General features: G+C 42.4%; 1 protein-coding gene across 3 annotated transcripts in view; it reads left to right on the plus strand.

Moving 5' to 3' along the window:
* Positions 1-1,422: 1,422 nt before the first annotated feature.
* The window catches only part of Myo5a (myosin VA), a 154,355-nt gene continuing 145,819 nt past the window's right edge, over positions 1,423-9,958 (plus strand). For all 3 annotated transcript variants that reach the window (XM_028773618.1, XM_028773619.1, XM_028773620.1), the window contains exon 1: positions 1,423-1,466. In XM_028773618.1, coding sequence (XP_028629451.1) covers positions 1,440-1,466 — 27 coding nt within the window. In that variant the 5' untranslated portion in view covers positions 1,423-1,439. The remainder of the gene's footprint in view (positions 1,467-9,958) is intronic.

The raw sequence follows: 9,958 nt of genomic DNA on the forward strand, positions 1-9,958 counted from the left end.
AGGCTTGTGCACTGACCTAGATTGGAATGGTCTCAGAAACCATGTCTCTAAAATTTCAGCATTCACAAGGCAGAAGCAGGAGGAGAGTTTGAAGAAAACCTGGGCTATTTAGTGAGACCTGTCACAAAACCCAATGAGCCAAACAATAAAACTGGTCCCAGTTTCCCATGGTAGGCACTGGCCACAACTTAGGGTTTAAAGAAGAAAGATGGTTATATAAAAAGGCTAAAATTTTAAAAGATATTCCAAGCGAGCATGAAAGTGTGGCTGGAGAGAACATGGAAGGTTGGGATGAAAAGACCACATTCCTGTGTTTGTGTAAGGGCACGGACTAGACTGAATCAAGACTACAAGCACTTGAGTTTTTCTCAGTAGGCTGCCATTTTCAGGTGACTTCAGGATCAACATCAGGTAGTGCTTTCAAATCTAACAGATCAACAGAACAAAGGTCTTGTTCTGAATGGTGGCGAATCTATGTAAACGCCAAGTCTAAGGTGGACATTCCCCAGGGTTCATTGGAGTTTCTGCGTGTTAGAGCCCACCCTATGTCCTTGCATCACCAAGGGACCATAGTGCAAACCCAAGTCCAGAGTGACCTTGGGCATCCTTCAAATTCCGGGTGGCGCAACTTCCCCGCCCTGCAGTGAGCAAGGCTCTTCTGGAGTTACAGGTTTACAGAGAGGCCTTTGCTGAACCCTCCCTTATCTCAAGTCCTCGCCCTACAAACAGCAGGACCGGGAGGAGCAGCCTTGAGGTTGTGGGGTCTACGCCGACACTCTAACAGTCCCTGCCTCGCGCGAGACGCGCTCTCCCACGGCCCCACGTTCGCGCACACTAGGGGCACTCCGCCAAAGCAGGTTTGGGATGACAGCCGCGTGGGCTGAGGATGCTCGGTGCCCGCCGCCGATGGGAGGCAGCGTGAGCCCGAGAGTCGGGAGCGATCGCGGTGGCCGCGCTCGAGCGCAGCCTCCTCCCGCTCCCACAATGCACAGGGCGGCAGCGGCGGCGGCTGCACCGCGCGCCGCTGAGGAGACAGAGGAGGCTTCGGAGGCCAGGCCTCTAAGAAGGCGAAGCGGCTGAGGAAACCCAGGGAGCGAGGGGGAAGAGGACGCGAGGCTGCTGAGGAGACCTCCAGGACTTGTGTGTGCGGACCAGGCGGCTGGGGAGACTGAGGCGGCCGCGGTTGCTACCCCGAGCCCCCGAGCACGCGCCTCGGGCTCACGCGGCCGCCGAGTCCGGGAGGTGATGACTGTCAGGCTCCCGTCCGCCGCTAGCGCCTGACGCGCCCCGCCCCGCCCGGGCCCGCCCGCCACCTTGGCCCGCCCTGCCCGGCCCGGCCCTTCCCCTGCTCCCCGCCCGCCACCGTTTCACCCGCGCGGGCGGCCGCCACGCGAGCTGCGGTCTCCGCCCAGGCGGGGGGCGTCGGCGCTGGGCCGGCCATGGCCGCGTCCGAGCTCTACACCAAGGTAACGCGCGCCGCGGAGCCGTGCCCTGGGGAGGGGTCGCGCGCCGGGGACCGTGGTTGTGGGACCCGCGGGTCCACCGGACTCATCTCCCTTCCCGGCTGCACCTCCCTATCCGGCTGCACCCCCTTGCCCGGCTGTACCTCCCTGCTCTGCCTCTCGAGCCCATTTCGGATGGGATGCTCTTAGGCAGATGCAAGGGCCGCTCTCCAGGGACTCGTGCTTAAAATAACGTCCTGTGCAGGTCTGCGCCAGGCAGCTTCTCGGGGAGATTATTTCGGATTCTGCAGATATGGCCAGTCGGCTTTCACCTTTAGCTGCGGGTTTCTTGCCATTGCCCTGGGGTGCGGAGCCTGTAGGAAGATGTAGCCCGGAGATGGCGAGCTTATTCTTAGGCTCTGCGCGTTATCCCCCGAGAGCCTCGTTGGCTGCATGTCCTCACCCTCCTTTCCGGCGAGCCTTTCCCATTTGCTCTTCGTTTAGGGGAAGTGGCAGCCTTGTCAGTCTTAAACCGACGCCCATATTCTCAGGGTCTGGTAATCTCTGAATGGCGTATTTTGGAGAGACTATTAAGAAAATCTGTGTTGGGCAGTGTGTGGTGTATGCATTCGTGGCATCTTGTGTTATGGTTTCAATTGATGTTTTTGCCAACTAATGATTATTAAAATTATCTCTAATTCCACTCAACAGAATTGCCTTAACTTTTCAAGTTCACATTTTCAAAATTTTACCAGAATCTATCTCTTCTTGTTTCTCTCCATCTCTGCCTTTGTCTCCCTCTCTGCCACGGAGATTGAATTTAGGACCTCATGCTTACTAGGTAAACCCTTTACCAATGAGTCCCAGCTTTCTGGACTCTTCTTTTAGCAGTCTGGACATCAATAAGCCCAGAGTCCAAATTACAGCCTTGAGGAAAGAAATCTGGATGGGGAATCCAGATAACCTGCATCTGATTTGGACCTCTCCACCGACTGTGTGACATTTGACAAACTACATAACCTCTCTGGCTCAGGTTTCTTACTTATAAATAGAGTGAATTTTATTTGTCCTTCCTTACAAGCTGTTGTGAAAATCAAATTTAATACTAGTTGTGAAAGCACCTCTGTTTTTTTTTTTTTTTTTTTTTTTTTTTTTTTACAAATATGGGGTATATGATTAATTTCTTCCAGCCATGAAATGAAGAGCTTGAATGAACCTGGGACTTTCTTTCTATCCCTAGACTTAAGAAGAGCACAATTAGAACATTTCTCTAAACCTAGTAATTTCTTTAGGCATGGCAAATCTATAAGGCTATCATTGGAAACTGACTAAAAGTTACCTTATTAACTTACATAGTACAAATTCTAAGTGTTTTGCAAATATTAACTCATTTAATCATTGCAGTTTATGTATGAAGTAGATACAAGTAACAATTATGTCACTGTAAAGAACTGTCACTGTCATTGTAAAGAACTGTCACATTGTTGCACTGTTCTGTCTTGTCTGGCCCCCTACCAGTCTCCTGCCATCAGGCCATCTTGGACCTGCTAATTATAGGCTGATAAGCAGAAATTGGGTGGTAAGTTGTTGGACTTCTAGATCTGGCCCCCTCTCCCCACCCCCCCGAAGATATTTTGTAGAAAAAAATGTCATTTTTAAATTACAAAGTTTTGAATTTCAATCACAGCCTTATGGGTAATATAAGTCTTATAGTCTTCCTAGATAACAGACAAATTTAGTCACTGAAACTGAGATTGGGACTTAAGGGACTTTTTCCTAAATTCAGATATACCTCAGAATAGCCTGATTCTGTAGTTATTTGTGGACTGATTCTGTGAATGGGCCTTAGTTTAATGACAGGAAGGAATATTTATTGAGTGTACTGTAAGCCAAATACTCTGTCTGGTGTTTAGAGTTTCTAACAGTGGACAAGTCATAGCCCTTTCCTCATAGGACTCACAGTCTGCTTATTATATTCTTGACCCACTTTGAATATCCAAGGGCGTAAATAACCTGCTGTTACCTTAACAACATGAAGCAGATGTGTTAGCAGGACATAGATGACGTCTATGGGTACGGCAAAGGTTGGAATGACTTTAGAGGATGGAGTACTAAGTGTTAGGAGAAGGAAGGAAACCAAGAGAAGAAATGTCAGTATAACCCAAGTATTTGTCCCTTGCAGACGATTATAGAGAAGGAAGTGGTGGATAGATTACAAGGAAAACCATGTTACTGACATGCCATAATTATGATACTCAGCATGTGATTAAATATGAAAGTGCCCTTTTAAAAGTTGTCATCAGACCTTTAAGGCAGATTTTGATGTGTGATACAGATCAGCTCCTATTACAGTGAAGGGCACGGGACTGTTCAACTTATTTTCTTAAGTTAAAATGATAATGGTTTTCACATAGCAATTTAGTAGGGTTTCCATTTCATAAAAAATTTCCAGAAGTTTAAATATTTAAGAGCAATAGCTTAGTGCCTGGATATAATGTTTCTTGAGACTGACATTTTGGTTAAAACATATTTGTTGATTTTCAGGTAGGGTTGCTAAAGATCTTTTTTTTTTTTTTAAATTACAGCACTATTGAGTTATTTTATACTGTACAATTCACCAATATAGAATATCTGACTTAGTAGTCTTAGTATATTCACTGGGTTATGTGATTTAAGGTCTACCTAAGAACTCTGGAGAGAGTTGCTAGTCTTGACTTAACAGTGACTATCTATTTGGCAAGCTCATCTATTGATGCTTTTAACAACCTCAGAGGTCCAGCGCTTGTGGGACAAAGTTTATCAATGAGACAGGGAAGGATCACCTGTAGCCATTTAATTAATTGCATATTAATAGTCCATATATATCATTGATAGCACATGGATGCTGTAGAATGGACAAGGGTACCTAAAGCTGTTTGATTAAAGTTCCTGGTGATACAGGAAGATGCTAAATATTGTAGGAAACAAAGAAATCAGACTGAAACTCCAAAACCATTAAAAATTTCCCAGAGAAAAACAGCTTTGTAGGGCAGTAGATTGCATATTTGCTTCTATATTTGCCTTTTCCATGTTTTCTTATGTACCTACTGAAGCCATTTAACCTGGATACACCTGAGTGCACATGTGTGTCTGTGTTTGTCTGTGTGTATGTGTGTGTGCATCTGTTTTCTGGTGTAGTTCAGTTTGATATTCAATAGCACTGTCCCTCAAAACACCATTCCTGGAGATTCTGATATTTTGTTGTTGAAATCCATTATCTGATCATGTGCTCTGATCTGGAGTTTGGCAAGTCCATCTTCAGTCATGCTCCCACTATGCCTTTTCCCTTCTGATGTCCTTATGCTTGTCAGTGGCATTTTCTTCCAGTCTCATGAGTTAGGAACCTCAGTACCCTTTTCTTTGGATTTTGTATTTTACTTCTTTACTAATTCTGATTTCATGTGACATCCAGCTGTTCAGATTCTGAACCATGGCTAGCATCTTCTTTTTTTTCTATGTCTTGATGACCTGGATACATTTCCATCTTCCTGTAGTTATGTTGAGTGTATCTTACCACTGTCATACTACTAGAAGCCTCTGAGATGCTATCTTGTTCAGCTCCTGTTTGTTAAACAAACGAGTGAATGAATACTTAAACAAGAGGAGGTATGGACTGAAAATAATGACATGGGTCAGGTGTACTGATGCACTCCTGTGATCCTAGCACTTGGAAGGCAAAGGATTGCCATAAGTTCAAGGATGGCTTGAGCTATGTAACAAGACCCTATCTGAGAAAAATTAAAAAGGAAATTATAAGAAGGTGATTAAATAAGTAAACACATAATAAGGCATACTGAAGAAAATGAATGAGAGGAGAGCTGGGAGCCAAGGAGACCAAAAGGAAAGCTGTGTCAGGAAATAAAATGAGAATTGTGGAGGTCTGGTGGACTGAGGCAGTACAGAAGAAAGGTGTTTAAATGAGGGAATAAACCTGAGAGACAAGTCTCTTGGAGGATTAGATACAGGACGAGAAAGAGAGGAGCTGGGATAAGGGCATGCTGGGAGCTCCACCTAGGAAACCGGAAGCTGTTCCTAGAGACTACAAATGGAAAATTACTCAGAATAATTTTCTGAATTGCCTGAGCAATGCAAAGTGATTACAAGTTGCTCTTGAATTTTGTCACTGTCTCTTAAATCATGAAAGTTCAGTGGCTCAAATATTACAAAGGTGTTCTAACTCTAGTAATACTTGCTACTCATGGACCAGTTGTTCAAATATTAGCTTTTTAAATAAGGAGAAACTAGAGGAGCAATGAAGAACACACACACACACACACACACACACACACACACACTCCCCTACACACCTTGTCTCTCCAGGGTTTTCTTATTCTGCAGCCCAGACTGCTCTGGGCTTACCTTCCTAAGCTGGCTTCAAAATCCTCCTCCTGACTCAGCCTCTTTCTAAATTTTGAAATTACACATGTGAGCTACCATGCCCTGCTGTGATTTGTTTCTTGACAAATGTATACGAAAACTAGAAGATTTTAAGAATAGAATAATCAGACCAGAGAAAAGACTGCACATTTAAGAGGGATGGAATGTGACAAATACATGTGATCTGGAAACATGATGGAGTATTAAACATCAAGAATAGTAGAAGTTTGGCCAGCAAGATAGTTTGGTGGGTAAGAATGCTTGCCGCTGAGCTGACAACCTAAGCTCGATCCCTAGGGCCTATGTGGTAGAATAGAGAACTGAATCCCTCAAATTGTGCATGGACCTCTATATGCACTCTGTGGCATGTGCATACATGCATGCACACAGATAAATAAATGTAGTAGTAATTTTTTGTTTGTTTGTTTGTTTGTTTTCGTTTTTCGTGATAGGGTTTCTCTGTGTATCTCTGGCTGTCCTGGAACTCACTCTGTAGACCAGGCTGGCCTCCAACTCAGAAATCTGCCTGCGTCTGCGTCCCAAGTGCTGGGATTAAAGGCGTGTGCCACCACTGCCCAGCTAGTTTTTGTTTGCTTGTTTATTTGTTTTGTTTTTTTGTTTTTTTGGGGGGGTTTTGTAATTTTTTTTAAAAAATTAAAAACACAAGTTTGTAACATCTTAATTTATCAGCTGTTAGCTTATTAGAACTTGAAATAAATGTGTATAGTTTTAAGTGAATTCCTATTGTAAACATTAAAGTTTATATTTATATAATGGAATACCTCAAGTTATGATATCAGCTTAGTTATAGTACATAAGTTAGAGCCTGGGTAGTCCATGAATGATAGTTCTTTTAATTTTAAAGATTTATCTATTTTATGTATATGAGTGCTCTATCTGCATGTACATCTGCATGCCAGAAGAGAGCATCAGATCCCATTACAGGTTGTGAGCCACCGTGTGGTTGCTGGGAATTGAACTCAGGACCTTTGGAAGAGCAGACAGCACTCATAACTGCTGAGCTATTTCTAACACAACAAATTACCAAATGTTTCTTTGACAGAGTTAAGCAGTTAACCAGCTAGAACCGATTTAAAGATTTACTTTTTCTTATTTATTTATTTATTTATTTATTTATTTATTTATTTATTTGTGTGTGTGTGTGTGCACCTCTGCATGAGCTTATGTAAACAATGTATGCACAAATATTCTTGGATGTTAGAGGGCATTACATTCCCTGGAACTGGAGCCATTTGATTTAGGTCCTGGAACTGAACCTAGGTCCTCTGCAAGAGCAATAAGAACTCTTAACCTGGCTGGAGAGATAGCTCAGTGGTTGAGAGCACTGACTGCTCTTCCAGAGTTCCTGAGTTCAATTCCCAGCAACCACATGGTGGCTCACAACCATCTGTAATGAAGATTTGATGCCCTCTTCTGGTTTGTCTGAAGACAGCTACAGTGTATTCATATACATAAAATAAATAAATCTTTAAAACAAAACAACAAAAAAACCCTTCTTAACCTCTGAGCCATCTCTTTATCCCTATAGAGTTCATTTAGTTGGAAGAAAGAGAAAACCTATTCAAAGCCAGAAAGGGATTTAGTTGCTTGTGTGACCTGAAAGATTACGCATGGCTTGACTTAAGGCTCAGGTATATCTTCGAGACTGTTTTTAGTTGGGTCTCCTGTGCTGTCTGACAGTGTTTTCATCTTTAGAACAACTGGTTTCAGAGTGACTAGAGAGTAGCATCTGCAGATCACATGATTGTGCAGCTCTGGGCCTGGAGAAAGAAAGCCTAATAGAGAAGTTCTTGCCCTTTCTTGGAGTCATGTGTCCTTTTCTTTCACAATACCCCGTCGGCAGTGTGGGAGGAATACCATGAGTGATCAAGTTTATGCTTGCCTGGAGGTTTGACAGAGGACTGACTGGCTTTATTATTGATAGTCCCACTATGACCTTATGGGATGGCTGAGAGCCATTTCCCATCAGAAGGAATAGTGCTGCGTAGGCAAAATGAACAATCACCCTCAATCCATGTCGTCTATGTATAGAGCACCAAAAATGATGGCGATTGAGTTCTCCTACCTTTGATCTTTGAGTGAAGTGAAAATGTTTTCACCTAAGCAAGACAGTACTAGATATGTTGCCCTAGAGAACCATCTCGAAGTTAAAAAATAAAGCGAGGGAAACTCTACACAAGCAAAATTAGTAATAACAGATCAGAAGCTTAGGACGTGAAGCATACCTTTATCCTGTCTTTGTGAGGATGTGGTGAGTTGTGTGTTGTCTTTCATGCTATTTTTTCTGCTGTATTTCCTCAGTATTGTATATTTCCTCTTTCTTCATGTCCTTGCTTCCACACATTATTCTCCCCCCTCGTTTTCACCAGTGTGATACATTTGTACAATTTCTCTCTCGTTCTTTTAATGAATTAATTTATTTTGATGTACATTGGTGTTTTGCCTGCACATGTCTGTGTGATGGTGTCAGATCCCTTGGAATGGGAGTTACAGACTGTTGTGAGCTGCTGTGTGAGTGCTGGGAATTGAATCTAATTCCTCTAGAAGAGCAGTCAGTGCTCTTAACCTCTGAGCCATCTACTCAGTCCTCCCTCTTTCTCCAGATTGCCCTCAATTTTTTTATATAGCAAAGACTGATCTGGCCTGTAGTTCTAGCCACTTGACAAATGGAGGCAGTTCAAGTCATGCTGAGCAGCCTGGTGAGACCCTGTCATAAAGTAAAGCACATTAAAAAGGCCAAGATAAAACTCAGTCCGTGTGTTTGATACCATGTATGAAGCCCTAAGCTCAATTTTTAGAACTGATCCCCCCACCAAAAAAAGAATAAAAGATACATTGTAGCCCTAGAACTGGGGAGGGAGAGGCAAGTGAATCTTTGTGAGTTTGAAGCCAACCTGGTCTAGAGAACAGTTTCCTGTCTCAAAAAAGACAGCAACAACAAAAAAGAAAAACAAAAAAGAAACAAAAAAGAGGGGAAAGATACACTGTAGGTAATTTAGAATATTCAAAGGATGAAAGTTAAATACCACTAAGATTACCACAGTCAACGTGTTTTGTATGTGATCCTAAAAATCAGATATAGGGCCTTGTATTTGGTAGGCACTCACCGAGTTATACTCTTATTGCAATTAACAATGATTTAAAAACTATTTTAATAACTTCTTAATGACTTTAAAAATGTGTTATAATTTTTTTTTAAATTTATTTATTTTATTTATGAGTACACTGTAGCTGTCTTCAGACACACCAGAAGAGGGCATTCAATCTCATTACGGATGGTTGTGAGCCACCATGTGGTTGCTGGGATTTGAACTCAGGACCTCTGGAAGAGCAGTCAGTGCTCTTAACCGCTGAGCCATCTCTCCAGCCCCCCTATAATTTTTATATCATAAATACTTATTGAAAAACTTTAACGTGTATTCCAACATCTGGAAGTATCATGATTTTTATACTGCAAGTCCTTTTCACTGTTAGAAGTAAGTTGCTACAAAGGGCAGCTTTGTCTATAAATCTTTACTTGTGAGTCAGTTTTCGTCAATTTCAGAGTCCAAATCTCCTTGGTGAGAATTGGCATTTATATATGGGGTAGGACATTCACATTCATCTTTAAAAATAGCACCTTATATGTATATTACCTCAAGGATAGGATGACTAGATGTCCCACTTCTGGAAGATGATTTCAGTACCTATATTTTATTTTGAGAAATTCTCCTCAGTGAAAATATATGAACTTATTTTTAAAAACTTAATCTTCTGGAACCTAAAGTGCTTACTTTCTTTAAAAACAAAAACAGAAACAGAATCTCACTCTGTAGCCCTGGCCAGCTTGAAACTTGCTATTTTAAACCAGGCTGGCCTCAAACTCAAAGAGATTCTCCTTGCCTCTGAACTCTGGGATTAAAGGTGTGTACCACCAGGCCAAGCTTACTTTGTTTTTAGTGCCATTAAAAAAAAAAATTCTGGCTTCCACGTTTTCCTCCTTAGACTTGAGTTTTGCCAAGATAGAAAAATTGAATTAGAATTTTAAGAGAGAGAGAGAGAGAGAGAGAGAGAGAGAGAGAGAGAGAGAGAGAGAGAGA

Source organism: Grammomys surdaster, unplaced genomic scaffold, assembly GCF_004785775.1.
Source record: "Grammomys surdaster isolate TR1022 unplaced genomic scaffold, NIH_TR_1.0 231, whole genome shotgun sequence".
NCBI classification, from domain to species: Eukaryota; Metazoa; Chordata; class Mammalia; order Rodentia; family Muridae; genus Grammomys; species Grammomys surdaster.